Source organism: Salvelinus fontinalis, chromosome 11 (assembly GCF_029448725.1).
Source record: "Salvelinus fontinalis isolate EN_2023a chromosome 11, ASM2944872v1, whole genome shotgun sequence".
Classification (NCBI taxonomy): Eukaryota; Metazoa; Chordata; class Actinopteri; order Salmoniformes; family Salmonidae; genus Salvelinus; species Salvelinus fontinalis.
In genome coordinates, this window is record NC_074675.1 from 25,128,609 (window position 1) to 25,143,075 (window position 14,467).

At 44.8% G+C, this 14,467-nt stretch overlaps 1 protein-coding gene across 5 annotated transcripts in view; it reads right to left on the reverse strand.

Annotated features, from left to right (window-relative positions):
* The window catches only part of LOC129865358 (diacylglycerol kinase iota-like), a 53,524-nt gene extending 39,063 nt beyond the window's left edge, over positions 1-14,461 (reverse strand). For 3 of the 5 annotated variants that reach the window (XM_055938090.1, XM_055938091.1, XM_055938089.1), the window contains exon 1: positions 11,341-14,461. In XM_055938090.1, coding sequence (XP_055794065.1) covers positions 11,341-11,573 — 233 coding nt within the window. In that variant the 5' untranslated portion in view covers positions 11,574-14,461. Of the gene's footprint in view, positions 1-4,973; positions 5,749-5,809; positions 5,959-11,340 lie in introns of those variants that run through there. The other 2 variants (XM_055938094.1, XM_055938095.1) reach the window with 2 other exon arrangements.
* Positions 14,462-14,467: the final 6 nt, after the last annotated feature.

A 14,467-nucleotide genomic window follows, 5' to 3' on the forward strand; every position in this document is an offset into this window, starting at 1 on the left:
AGAGAGAGAGACAGACAGAGACAGACAGAGACAGACAGAGACAGACAGAGACAGACAGAGACAGACAGAGACAGAGAGAGACAGAGACAGAGACAAAGAGAGAGACAGAGAGAGAGAGAGAGAGAGAGAGAGAGAGAGAGAGAGAGAGAGAGAGAGAGAGAGAGAGAGAGAGAGAGAGAGAGAGAGAGAGAGAGAGAGAGAGAGAGGGTCAGTGGGTGGTTTGGCTCAGCACCCCAACCTCCAAACAGAATCCAAGCGCTCGGGGGCTCAAGCTTCTCTCTTCTCTCTCATCCTTCTGTCCGTTCTGCCTCTTTCACGCTATGGAAGAAAAGAAGCAGCACATTCTCCCAAACATCCTACCCTGCCAACCCCCTCTCCTCTCAAAGAGGCGGCAGGTCCAAAGACAGCTTTAATGGCATATCTCTCTCTCTCTTTCAGTGTGTGTGTGTGTGTGTCTGCACGAGCATCAGTTCCAGAATTGTGGGCGGGAATGTGCCCACTCGCGGCAGAGGATCCTCCCCTCCCTCTATTTCTCTCTCTCTCTCTGTTCTTCTCTCATTCTCCCGCCTTTCTCTCGTTCTCCCTCTCTTTCACCCAGGGCCGTGACACCTCAATAATTACCCAGTGTGCGTGGGAGCGCGTGTCAATGTGTGAGCAGGTGTGCGTAGACGTACGTATGCGTGTGTGTGTCTGCGTGTACTGTGTGGGGGAAGTACCTGAAGCATACTGTTCTCCGCGTGCTTGACCTCTCATCAGCTCAGAATAGATCGGCCCGCAGAAGAAAATGACTGAACTATCATATCAAAATATAACAGTATAACAATTACCCCTTTCATTCAAAGTCACTTGTGTCAAAGGTGCAATCTGTAGATTTATTTCTGGTACAAAACATTGACCCAGGTGGGACTGAAGGGAAAACTCTGCAGGGTTAACCGACGCTGGAATACGGCTGGAATAATGTTGAAACAGGGTTAGCGTAAGGTTTAAAAAAAGGGGTTGGCATTTTTTGCCACTAGGGGGGTGCCATTTCGATATAGCACAAATTTGTACCCAATTTAAACGGCCTCGTACTCAATTCTTGCTCGTACAATATGCATATTATTCTCACTATTGGATAGAAAACACTCTCTAGTTTCTAAAACCGTTGGAATTATGTCTGTGGGTGAAACAGAACTCTCTCTGCAGCGAAATCCATGACAGGAACTGCGAAGGTCTGACAACTAGGCTCTGCTCTAAGATCAGTTTAAAGCTCTGTATATATCCTATGGGTCGACATGAACTGCAACCGCCTTCCCCTGGATGTCAGTAACCAATGAGAAGTGGAATGGACTTTCTGCGTAGTTCCCAGAGTTTATAAAAGGCCAAGGAGCGAGAGGACCTATCTTTTCAACGCTCGCCATTACGCAAAGCAAGACCTCAGGATGGCATTTTGGAACGCTCAGTTATCGACCTTAGATATATCCGTCTGTAATTTAATTCGTTATAGGTGTTAGAAACATCATAACGAAGTTATTTTAAACCGAGTTATATCAGTTTATGCGAGTATATTGCTATTTTCGGAATTCCCTTAGTATTGAGTATAAAGTTTTGGGCATGCTGTTTGTTATAGCTACTTGTTAGCTGCTACTTCCGAATACGAACACAATGTTTTACAACCAAGCAACAATTATTTTGGACAAAGGACCACTTCGTCAAGATTCTGATGGAAGCTCGTCCAAAAGTAAGAGCTATTTATGATGTTATTCCGTATTTATGTGGAAAAATGTAAACGTATTTGTCCGCCATTATTGCGGCACAAGTCTGGCTGTAACGCACACTGTATGTCTAATAACGTTAATTTTAAAAATCTAACTCAGCGATTGCATTAAGAACTAATTTGTCTTTCAATTGCTGTCCAACCTGTATTTTTTTAGTCAAGTATATGAATAGCTTTCGATAAGAATAGGTGCCTTTCCAAGATGGCGCAGGACAGATTGCTTGATTATTTGCCCACTAATCACGTTGTGTAACCACGAATTGTGCGGCTAAATATGCACATTTTCGAACCAATTCTATATGATTGTGTAATATGATGTTACAGGACTGTCATCTGAAGAATTCTGAGAAGGTTAGTGAAAAAATTAATAGCGTTTGGTGGTTTATAACGTTATTGCTATTTTTGCCTTGAATCAATGCTGCCGTGTGACTGACTATTGTACTAAGCTAAGATAACGCTATATTGTGTTTTCGCTGTAAAACACTTAGAAAATCGGAATTATTGGCTATATTCACAAGATCTGTGTCTTTCATCTGCTGTACGCTGTGTATTTTTAAGAAATGTTTTATGATGAGTAATTAGCTAATACACGATGGTCTCTGTAGTTATTCTAGTCATTTTAGTGAGAGTTGTGATGGGGGCTGCAATTGTAAACTATGATTTATACCTGAAATATGCACATTTTTCTAACAAAACCTATGCTATACAATAAATATGTTATCAGACTGTCATCTGATGAGGTTGTTTCTTGGTTAGTGGCTATTTATATCTTTATTTGGTCGAATTTGTGATAGCTACTGATGCAGTAAGAAAATGGTATGAGAGTATGAGAGTGGTGTCTTTTGCTAACGTGGTTAGCTAATAGATTTACATATTGTGTCTTCCCTGTAAAACATTTTAAAAATCAGAGATGATGGCTTGAATCACAAGATCTGTATCTTTCATTTGGTGTCTTGGACTTGTGATTTCATGAACATTTTATTTTATGATATCCCTGTAACTTTAGGCTAGGCTATGCTAGTCAGCTTTTGTGATGGGGGTGCTCCCGGATCCGGGTTTGTGAGGCGTTAGAGGTTAATAATGTTCAAACAGGGTTAGAATGAGGTTGTAACAACACTGTATCACTGTTGACACGAGCCTTAGATTGCATTCATGTCGTAATAGGGTTAGGCAAAGGTTAGAATAAGGTTAGAGTTGAGTAGGAGTAGCGTTGGAGCAAGGTTTAGACGGAGGTTAGGCTTGCTGCTTGAAGGAGTGGCGTCTCCTGGCTTCTGTCTCACTCTCATCTCCTCACTGGTTAATAGAATCAATGATTTACTAAATGAGGCTCTGCTACCCAGAGAAATCACACACGAGGCCACAGTTGGAGAGCAAGGGACGTTCTAGAATGACTGAGATCTCCAAACAACTGTTCTGTGTATTGTGTGCGTGTGCGTGTGTGTGTGTGTGTGTGTGCGCGCCCTGAGAATATTCACAGAGTGAAGCTTACATGTATCAATGCTACTGCAATTAACTCCCACACCTGTCTGGATGCTAGCACCACAGCCAGGCATTGTATTCAGCTTTTTGTGTGTGTGTGTGTGTATATGTGTGTGTGTGTGTGTGCACCTTTTTATATGGCTGGTAGGATTACAGAACACTGCTAGTCCCTCGGCACTCAGAGAGATGACTCTCGATTCAGAGCTAATGCCTCGATTGCTAGCAGTCACACACACACACACACTCACACACACACACTCTGCTCACACATAAACCCTGACACACTGGCACCTCATGCACTAGGATGAGGATGTGAGAGGTGTGTATCGCCTCCTTTCCTCTCTCTGTCTCCCTTCTCCCCTCCCTCTCTTTCTCTCTCCTCTCCCTCTCTTTCTCTCTCCTCTCCCTCTCTTTCTCTCTCCTCTCCCTCTCTCTCCTCTCCCTCTCTTTCCTCTCCCTCTCCTCTCTCTCTCGCTCTCTCTCCTCTCCCTCTCTCCCCTCCCTCTCTTTCTCTCTCCTCTCCCTCTCTTTCTCTCTCCTCTCCCTCTCTTTCTCCCTCTCTTTCTTTCTTTCTCTCTCCTCTCCCTCTCCTCTCCCTCAGCCAGACAAGTGTCACAGTGATGGAGTCAGTCTCAGCTCAGTGAGGCTGTCTATGGCACTGCCAGTTGGACTGGACAGCACAGAGAGAGCCGGGGGGGGTAGGGGGGGTGGTATTTTCCTAGGCAGCGAGCTCTGACAGAAAAACAGCAGGTTTAACAGGCACACACCACACCTGTTCCTGTCCAGCCATCCACTCTGGGGCCTAGTGAATCCTGCTGAAGCTTGGAGCTGTAGTAGGGCCCCTCAGCCTGGTCTGCAGGGCTGGTCTGCCTGGTGCTGGGTGATGTGAGAGTGGGGGGGGGGGGGGGCTTTAGGAGCCAGGCAGCAGGAAAAGCCTCTTACAGCCAGACAAACACCAAATAAGGAGAGACTGACTCCACGCAGCCTGAACATCCAATCCCCTTAATGCCTCATCACACTGCATTATGGGATGAAAACACCAGTCGCCAGCCCCAACCTCAGCGCTGCTCTGGAAAACACCAGGAGACAGAGAGACCTTTTAAAGGAATAATCTGTCCTCTACTCCTAAAACAGACATCCCCCCATTCCTCTCTTCACCACACAGATTAAGACTGACGGTTACCTACGCACGTATTATCAGACACTTGTCTGTGCCTGACCTGCCCCACAGACCTGCTCCCATCAAATAAAACACTGGCATGCACACACACACCTCTCTCTCACACACACACACACATATCTTAGTGTCGGACAACCAGAACAGGGTATTACAAACCACAATGAGAAGGAAAGAGAGGAGGATGAACCACACTACTAACGTCCTGGTGTGTGTGTGTGTGTGTGTGTGTGTGTGTGTGTGTGTGTGTGTGTGTGTGTGTGTGTGTGTGTGTGTGTGTGTGTGTGTGTGTGTGTGTGTGTGTGTGTGTGTGTGTGTGTGTGTGTGTGTGTGTGTACTGCGTACGTTCTGCGAGTGTGTATGCATTCGAGCGATTCGCAGACTCACGATTAAAACCCCTACACACACACACACACACACACACACACACACAGAACACCCAACCATCTCACACACGCAGCTCAAACACACACCGCTCCAATGCCTTTCAGCACATTCACAGGCTGCCAAAACTCCAGAAACTCAGCAGCTCATCCACCTCCTCGCACCAAACCAACTCACAGAGAATGATCGACTCCTCCTCTCCCTCAGTAATCACAACTCACAGAGAATGATCGACTCCTCCTCTCCCTCAGTAATCACAACTCACAGAGAATGATCGACTCCTCCTCTCCCTCAGTAATCACAACTCACAGAGAATGATCGACTCCTCCTCTCCCTCAGTAATCACAACTCACAGAGAATGATCGACTCCTCCTCTCCCTCAGTAATCACAACTCACAGAGAATGATCGACTCCTCCTCTCCCTCAGTAATCACAACTCACAGAGAATGATCGACTCCTCCTCTCCCTCAGTAATCACAACTCACAGAGAATGATCGACTCCTCCTCTCCCTCAGTAATCACAACTCACAGAGAATGATCGACTCCTCCTCTCCCTCAGTAATCACAACTCACAGAGAATGATCGACTCCTCCTCTCCCTCAGTAATCACAACTCACAGAGAATGATCGACTCCTCCTCTCCCTCAGTAATCACAACTCACAGAGAATGATCGACTCCTCCTCTCCCTCAGTAATCACAACTCACAGAGAATGATCGACTCCTCCTCTCCCTCAGTAATCACAACTCACAGAGAATGATCGACTCCTCCTCTCCCTCAGTAATCACAACTCACAGAGAATGATCGACTCCTCCTCTCCCTCAGTAATCACAACTCACAGAGAATGATCGACTCCTCCTCTCCCTCAGTAATCACAACTCACAGAGAATGATCGACTCCTCCTCTCCCTCAGTAATCACAACTCACAGAGAATGATCGACTCCTCCTCTCCCTCAGTAATCACAACTCACAGAGAATGATCGACTCCTCCTCTCCCTCAGTAATCACAACTCACAGAGAATGATCGACTCCTCCTCTCCCTCAGTAATCACAGGGTTCATATGAAGGGGTCACCGCCTGGGCCCTGATCGGTCTTTTCATTTTGTCCATCCGTCTGGTTGCTCCCTACGCCCGCTGCCTGCTTCAGAAATACACGAGGAGTCACTGAACAAAGGGACAGAGAGAGAGAGACAGAGAGAGAGAGAGAGAGAGAGAGAGAGAGAGAGAGAGAGACAGAGACAGACAGAGACAGACAGAGACAGAGAGAGACAGAGAGAGACAGAGAGAGACAGAGAGAGACAGAGAGAGAGAGAGAGAGAGAGAGAGAGAGAGAGAGAGAGAGATGGAGAGAGCGGACGAGGGGGGGGGTCATCGAAGCAGGCCAGATAGAAGCAGACAGTTGTAAGCCCTCTCTTCCCCTGCACTGGACAGTCAATGTTCAGTGTGTTATCATTATGTATTCATCTGTGTAAAACGATGGCGTCAGCGGCACGCTGTCTCTGCTGCACATGAATAAGTTAGTGAGGAAACGGAGGGGATGTACTTCCTCCCTGCTGTACAGCCCTCAGCTCAAAGCAGAGAGAGAGATGAGAGAGGATAGGGAAAGGGAGAGGGAGAGGGAGAGGTTGTATTGCTCAAAGTCAGCCTTGAATAATGACAACAAATTCTTGTATTTCTCATACACAACCACTACCAGGCCCAGGCTCTTCCCAAGGACATCCAACCACTACCAGGCCCAGGCTCTTCCCAAGGACATCCAACCACTACCAGGCCCAGGCTCTTCCCAAGGACACCCAACCACTACCAGGCCCAGGCTCTTCCCAAGGACATCCAACCACTACCAGGCCCAGGCTCTTCCCAAGGACATCCAACCACTACCAGGCCCAGGCTCTTCCCAAGTACTTCCAACCACTACCAGGCCCAGGCTCTTCCCAAGGACATCCAACCACTACCAGGCCCAGGCTCTTCACAAGGACATCCAACCACTACCAGGCCCAGTGCAAAGTTAAAGCTAGAATCATTAGTTGCTATATACATCTTTGGACTTATAAATCAATGATATATACCCATTATTCTTGAAGACTATAACCTATAAATGCCTCATGAGCTTAGTTCAACTGTCGTCCCCCATTAGAAGCCAAAATATAAGTTTGTAAACAACGTAAATGTAAACAAACACTGTATAACCTCAAAACATGGTTAAAACTACACATTTAAAATCATGGATTTCAGTCCTTGCATCCATAACGATGCCTATGAATTTGAGAGTGGTTACATTTCTCCAGCATCATCCCTTAGTTTTTTAGCGACACAGGGGAGGGGAGAACGCTTTGTTATTGTTTCAGTTAAGGATAAGGTTTTGTCTCCTTAAAGTTGGTGGCAGCTCAGTTGACATACTGTATGAAGCTTTAGAGATACAGTAGCCCTAGTTTAGCCTGTAGGCTAATGTCCTCTCTCCTCCGTTCTCTCTCTCCTCCTTTTGAAAAAAAGGGAATCAAGGAGAGGCGACGTGGACGAAAATGCGCCTGTATGAAATGGGAAGCTCCTTCTTCTCGCGCGTCATCAGGTAAATGATGTTTACAGGGGTGGATCCCAAAATAAATGTGTAAAGTTATAAAAAAATAAATGAAGTTAGACATTTTATAAATACAAGGATAAGTAGCATATAGTTTTTAAATGTGTGCAGACTTTTCTCCTCCGACAACGCAACATCTGATTCAAAGGGGGTACACTGAGGATACACTTGTGCTTCCTCGCCAAAAGGACGCTATCAAGGAGGGAAGGGCCGTCTTCCGTTTGCCTTCTAACGAATTGACACACTCCTCGACAACTCGGCCACTTACCAGTTTCCGGGGTCACGGAGGAGAGAGGACGGAGGAGAGAAAACAGGGGACGTTCTCTTGCCCAAACAAGAAAAGGCCTATGACTCAAAAGAGTTTGTCAGAAACAGAAAGACAGTCATATGTATGTTGAACTGTCCATCGGTTTCAGGATGAGAAAATGTGTCATCTGAACAATTCTACAATTAGGACTCTGATCGGCTGTTCAAAAAAGCACAAGTCTCTTTCTGAGGTCAAGTCCCAGGCTGAGCACTCTACTCTCTCACTGTGATAACTAATTAAATCCCTACATGCCTCCTGGAGAGTTTTACGCCAATATTTGAGTCTGGGTTATGGATGTTGTGGCCTTTTCATGGCAAACAGATCTGACCCAATTCTGGACAGTAATAACAATAAATGGTAACTGGGCCAAACAGATGTGGGCCGGATTTGGGCCGTAACAATTTTTCTGTCAGCATCTGTCTGTTCTGGTCTGTTCAATGCTTCCTTCAGTTACTGCAGGCAGGAACTGCGATCAGGGAACCATATCCAGAAAGCGTCTCAGAGTAGGGGTGCTGATCTAGGATCTGTCCATATAAACCGCACTCCTTATGATCTAAAAGGCTAAACTGATCCTAGATCAGCACATCAGAGTTGATGTTATTCCATCCTGTCCTGTTTCTCTCTGTGTGGTTGTTAATCTTGGGCGTCCTGGTCGGAGATGAAGTACAAACGATCGTATCCCACATGAGAGAGAGAGGCTTTGAACGTCCTCCTCTGGGAGATAGGCTACCCCACATACAACACAGACAACCACACAAACGTGAATGCTTGCTAACGCACACTTGCGTACACACACACACACACACACGTGCGCAAACACACTTGCGAACGCTCATTCACTCACAGACCCACACACACACTGCACTCATTTTCTATGGCGGATACAAAAGTTAAAGAGAGTCAGAGTCAAGTTGAAGAGTGTTGAGTGTGTGAAGAGAGTCAGAGTCAGTTGAAGAGTGTTGAGTGTGTGAAGAGAGTCAGAGTCAAGTTGAAGAGTGTTGAGTGTGTGAAGAGAGTCAGAGTCAGTTGAAGAGTGTTGAGTGTGTGAAGAGAGTCAGAGTCAAGTTGAAGAGTGTTGAGTGTGTGAAGAGAGTCAGAGTCAAGTTGAAGAGTGTTGAGTGTGTGAAGAGAGTCAGAGTCAGTTGAAGAGTGTTGAGTGTGTGAAGAGAGTCAGAGTCAGTTGAAGAGTGTTGAGTGTGTGAAGAGAGTCAGAGTCAGTTGAAGAGTGTTGAGTGTGTGAAGAGAGTCAGAGTCAAGTTGAAGAGTGTTGAGTGTGTGAAAGGGTAATTGCACAGTATTTCCCATAAAGGGACATGACACAATAATCTATTAACTACCACACACACACACACAGTGGTGTAAAGTACTTAATTAAGTAAAAAATACTTTAAAGTACTACATAAGTCGTTTTTTGGGGTATCTGTACTTTATTATACTTTCACTACATTCCTAAAGAAAAGTATGTATTTTTTACTCCATACATTTTCCCTGACACCCAAAAGTACTCTTTACATTTTGAATGCGTAGCACACAGGTGTCAAACTCATTCCACGGGGGGCCGAGTGTCTGCGGGTTTTCGCTCCTCCCTTATACTTGATTGATGAATTAACATCACTAATTAGTTAGGAACTCCCCACACCTGGTTGTCTAGGGCTTTATTGAAAGGAAAAACCAAAAACCTGCAGACACTAGGCCCTCCATGGAATGAGTTTGACACCCCTGTAGCAGGACAGAACATGGTCCAATTCACGCACGTAAAAACAGAACCTCCCTGGTCATCCCTACTGCCTCTGATCTGGCGGACTCATTAAACACACATTCTTTGTTTGTTAAGGATGTCTGAGTGTTGGAGTGTGCCCCTGGCTATCCGTAAATAAATGAAAAACAAGAAAATGGTGCCATCAGGTTTGCTTAATATAAGGAATTGTTTTATTATGTATACTTTTACCTAAGTATATTTTAGCAATTACATTTACTTGTGATACTTAAGTATATTTAAAACCAAATACTTTTTGACTTTTACTCAAGTAGTATTTTACTGGGTGACTTTCACTTTTACTTTAATCATTTTCTATTAAGGTATCTTTACTGTTACTCAAGTATGACAATTGGGTACTTTTTCCACCACTGCACACACACACACACATACTGTACACACACACGCTGGGTGTCTGAGCGCTGTTTATTTATGCGTCGCAGACAGAGATGTCTCAGAATAGATGAAAGGGCCGGGAGCTTTCTGGGAACACAGTCCTGTGTGACCACTCACCCAGTAGGAGTCGGCTCAATGTGGTGATCCAACACACAAAGTACACTCTCTCTATTATCTGTCTGTCTATCTATATATCTGTCTGCCTGTCTGTCTCAATCAATCAATCAAAATGTATTTACTGACACTCACTCACACACACACTGCCTGATTACCACAATACACACTCTCCAGCTGTGGTCTGCCCCCTGAGGGCAGTGTCACTATTACAGACTGGTGAAGGGGATACCTATTACTGGTCAGAAAGGAGTCATTGTTTTACACACACACACACACACACACACACACACACACACACACACACACACACACACACACACAGACAGACACACACAGAGAGAGAGAGAGAGAGAGAGAGAAAGAGAGAGAGAGCCTTTGATGTTCAACAGCATCATTTCTCAGGTTTCTTTGAATCACACACTTAGACCATGTTGAGCTTGGACTTCAAACAGACACAGGAGCTGCATGTAATTGGGAAGCATTTATTCACTACGGCTCCTACAAACCAGAAGACAGACAGACAGACTAAAGATTTGAACATCTCTCCACTCAAACCAAACGGCAAAACAAATAATTAGGCGGTATTGATTTGACCTCCAAAGCAGACCGTTTTCCAATACAAGAGGCAGTCAGACACACTGCGCTATGCAAGACCAGACACCTACACACGCTCCATCTCTCACTAAATCAGAACGAAAACTATAGCTTCCTCTGGGTTTTGTTGGTCATTAGCCAATTCCACAACCCCAGAAGTGGACATTCGGGAGAATAGCCTGCCCTACACACACGGCGTGAGAATACATACATCACGGCGACAGAACTCTCTCTCTCTCTCACACACACACACACACACACACACACACACACACACACACACACACACACACACACACACACACACACACACACACACAGCCTGCAAATCAACAAAGATAACCCCCCCCCCCCCCCCCCCCCTTCCACACTGCAAAAAAAATCACAGAAAATACAACAATGCGCATTCGCACACACACTCTGGACACTAGGTCAGAATGCCAGTGTGCTACAGCCAATGCGTGGTTCAGTCAGAGAGAAATAACCTTCTCTGATAGTTATCACAATTTAATAATGTAATAGTCTACCATATTAGTAATAATACACTATTTCAGAGGACCTTATGTCAGAAATATTAGCGCTATCAAATGCTCTATCTCTCTCTCTATTTGTGTGTTCGATTGTGTTTTTGTCAATGTCTGCCAATACAAACAACAGCCCAAGTGAATGTAAATGGGCAGAGAATTATCCAACGTTACAGTCCTCTAATCCCATCTTCCTCTCTGCTGTCTAAATCCTAGTTTTTATCCAAATAACGTCTAGCCCTCATTCCTGAAGGCTAGCCTTCTACCGTTGACTCACCGATACGAAGTCTGTTTCCTAAAAGCCAGACCCTTTAATTTCTCCTCCAGCGTCTCCACCTCCATCTCGACGAGGCTACTGAACGTATCGCTGCCCCCCATGGCCTCCTCTTCGCCGCAGCCGGACTCGCTGTCCTCCCCGGCAGCTTCCAACGCCGTCAGCCGGCCGCTGAAGGTCCCGGGGTTGTGCTCCGCCTGGGACGGGCAGGGCTTGGCCAGGGGGTCCATGCTCATGCTGCGGCTGGCGCTGGACCCCCTCTCCCCGGCTACTCCGGGAGACAGAGACGGTCTACGGTGGGTATCGCTGGATGACAGTGTCCGTCCTTTTTATGGTCGCGTTTGTTGAAGGGACCCAAAGCGGCGGGGATCTGTGTTCGCCGCACGGTCAAGCACGCACTGGTGATCGCGAACGGCTAGTGTGAGATGACTGTCTGGAAATGGCAGCACGAGCTGCGGCAGGAACAACAAGCGTAAGCTCAACAGAAGCTCACGAGCTGCAGCAGGCAGCATCAATCTCCGGCCCCGACAAGGGCATTGTGGGATACTCTTGCTCCTCCTCACTCCGCTGCAGCATCATCACCATGGTAAAAGTAGGGCAGAGCAGGGGCGGACTGAGACAAGATTTCGGCCCTAGCATTTTATCCACACCAGCCCAAAGCACTATGCGCACAGCCAACTAATTTCCCCCTAACTTTGTTGGTGGCACCTGCCCATAAATTGGTCAGACAAAGTACTTCATAGTCCTTCAATAAGTGCAATAAATAGCTACCGAGGTATTTTAAAATATATATATTTCATCTAACACATCCAAGCAGGAATGCATGATTCAAGATATTTTGATGTGCAATCCAGTGATTGTCATGAATTTCAAGTTGACCAAAAAAAATATATAACAATGGCATGGATGGAAATACATATATTAAACTATAACATTTCGCTTTAGTACTTTGAAATACTTGCATTATTTACAACACAGAAAGCAACTGCCCCTCCACAGTTTCTTATATCTTTGCCTATCTAGTCATTTTACACACAAGTTTGGTAGCCTATGCTGTTGGATGCACTTTCTAGCCATGGGCGTAGTTTACGCGGTGGTTACAATGTATCACTGATCAAACATTCTCATAAAAGGTCTGTGGCGAAACCGCGGGAGGAAATTTGTTTGGAACAGGGATATAGACATTATTTGTACATTCAAATATGATTGGGTACAGCGTTTGATTATTGAAATATCTGCCTCAATTTAACTTCAGAGTTGCTTTTTTCTTTCTGAGGGCTAATCGGGGACAATTTCAATGAACGCCTCTAAAATCAGAGATTGTCCCCGGAAATCAGGAACGACTGGTCACCCTTGTCAAATAGGACACCAGAATTTCCTCCTTTTTTCCAAAAGAGATGAATTACATACATCTTTATGTGCACTAACTCATATAATAGGATGATTCATTTAGGGTTCAAAACCTGAGAAAGTGAAAACACAAAATGAGTTCATTAGATAGCTAACTCTAAATATAAACACACACCGATAGTAGCCATGTATTCATCCAACAGTAAATTGAATGTCCTACCCATGAGGCCCTCGCAATATCCATTGCGCATTTCGCCATATCAAAATAGTTATTGAGCTGAATATTGAGAGTTGATAAATAAAATGATACCGACAGAAAGCTCTCTTCGTCAGAGAGAAGGGAACGAAGCTTCAAAAGCTGTGCTTTTTCCGCAATTGCATTTTGCAATGTTATACAATCAGAACGCATTTGTCTTTCGAGCTGATGGGGGGGCGGTAGGAGAGGGGCTCGCTCATCACAGCAGCAGGCCCCAGCGAGGGCACAGACACAGACACAGACACAGGACAGCCACTTTCATTACAGGAATCATGAGGATAATACACTTTACTGTTGGACCAAATCATGGTTTTAGCCGCCACACATTTGTTTTGAGTGAAGTGACAATGTAGAATGTGCTCGAACTACATTTATAGGCACCCTAGATTTTTTTACGATCCATGATCTTGGCCGTTGCCGACTGATCAGCCAAACCTTTATTATAGATAAGTATACCGCCGTCCATGTCACCTTGCTCATTGTTTTATATAATAAAATAAAATAAATTGCTGTCAATTTTCATCCAGCCCACCCAACAACAAAAAATGGTCCAGCCCATCTGGCATTTGCCAGAATTGACATATCAGTTGCATCATTATAACCCACTATGGGAATGAATAGGGAAATGACTAAGTAGTTGAGGATTGGAAAGGATGCTTTGGCTTTTGCAGTAAATTTGACAAATTGCATCTGATTCTGTCAGTGAGTGTCTGTTTCTATGTTTTTCTGTAAAACACAGTTAGTATCCCACCTCCCAACCATGAGACTTTCATTCTAAGCAAATCAACCTATTCTGAATTTTTGGGGGGCTTAATACAAATTAGGTTAATGTGATTTGAGGTTTAAAAAAAAGAGAGAATTATCAAGGCTGACAGGTCTTTCACGGGCAGGGAGACAGACATGACATTTGACAAAATGCACACACAGAAATGTGCATAAATGCACGCACAGAAATGTGCATAGACGACCGCACGGTCAGAAGCTCACTAGTCGCATCCATAGACCAGTCGTCCAGAGGCAGAGCTGTAATTTGTTTGAACATTGGAGTGTGGGTTAAAACAGCGATTCTCAACTGGCGAGTGTCTTTATTTTTTTATACTTTCAATTTTTTACATTTCAGTCTAAACTGAAACGACTAAAACCAGGTAGAAAGTGTGTAGAAATCAGAACTATTTGGTTGATTTTGCCGTCTCAACCCAGTGAACTTAACATTCTTCATCAAGAATATGGACAAAATGAAAAATGAGGTACTGTTGTTCCCTTGTCATATAATTAGTACATTTACTATCAAATAGTACTGTAAAAAAAAAAATCCAGATTACATTTTGGCAACAAACCCCAAAAAACCACCATGTGAATATTGGATCGTAGCTGAGACAATCTGGTTCTATTTGGGTCCCGAGGCAAAACCAGTTGAGAACCACAGGGTTAAAACATTTGAATAAGTTGATTTGAATGGCTGATGTCAAAACCTTTGGGAAGGGCTTAGTACGACTTCTGACGCTTATGTCATTATTGACTGAC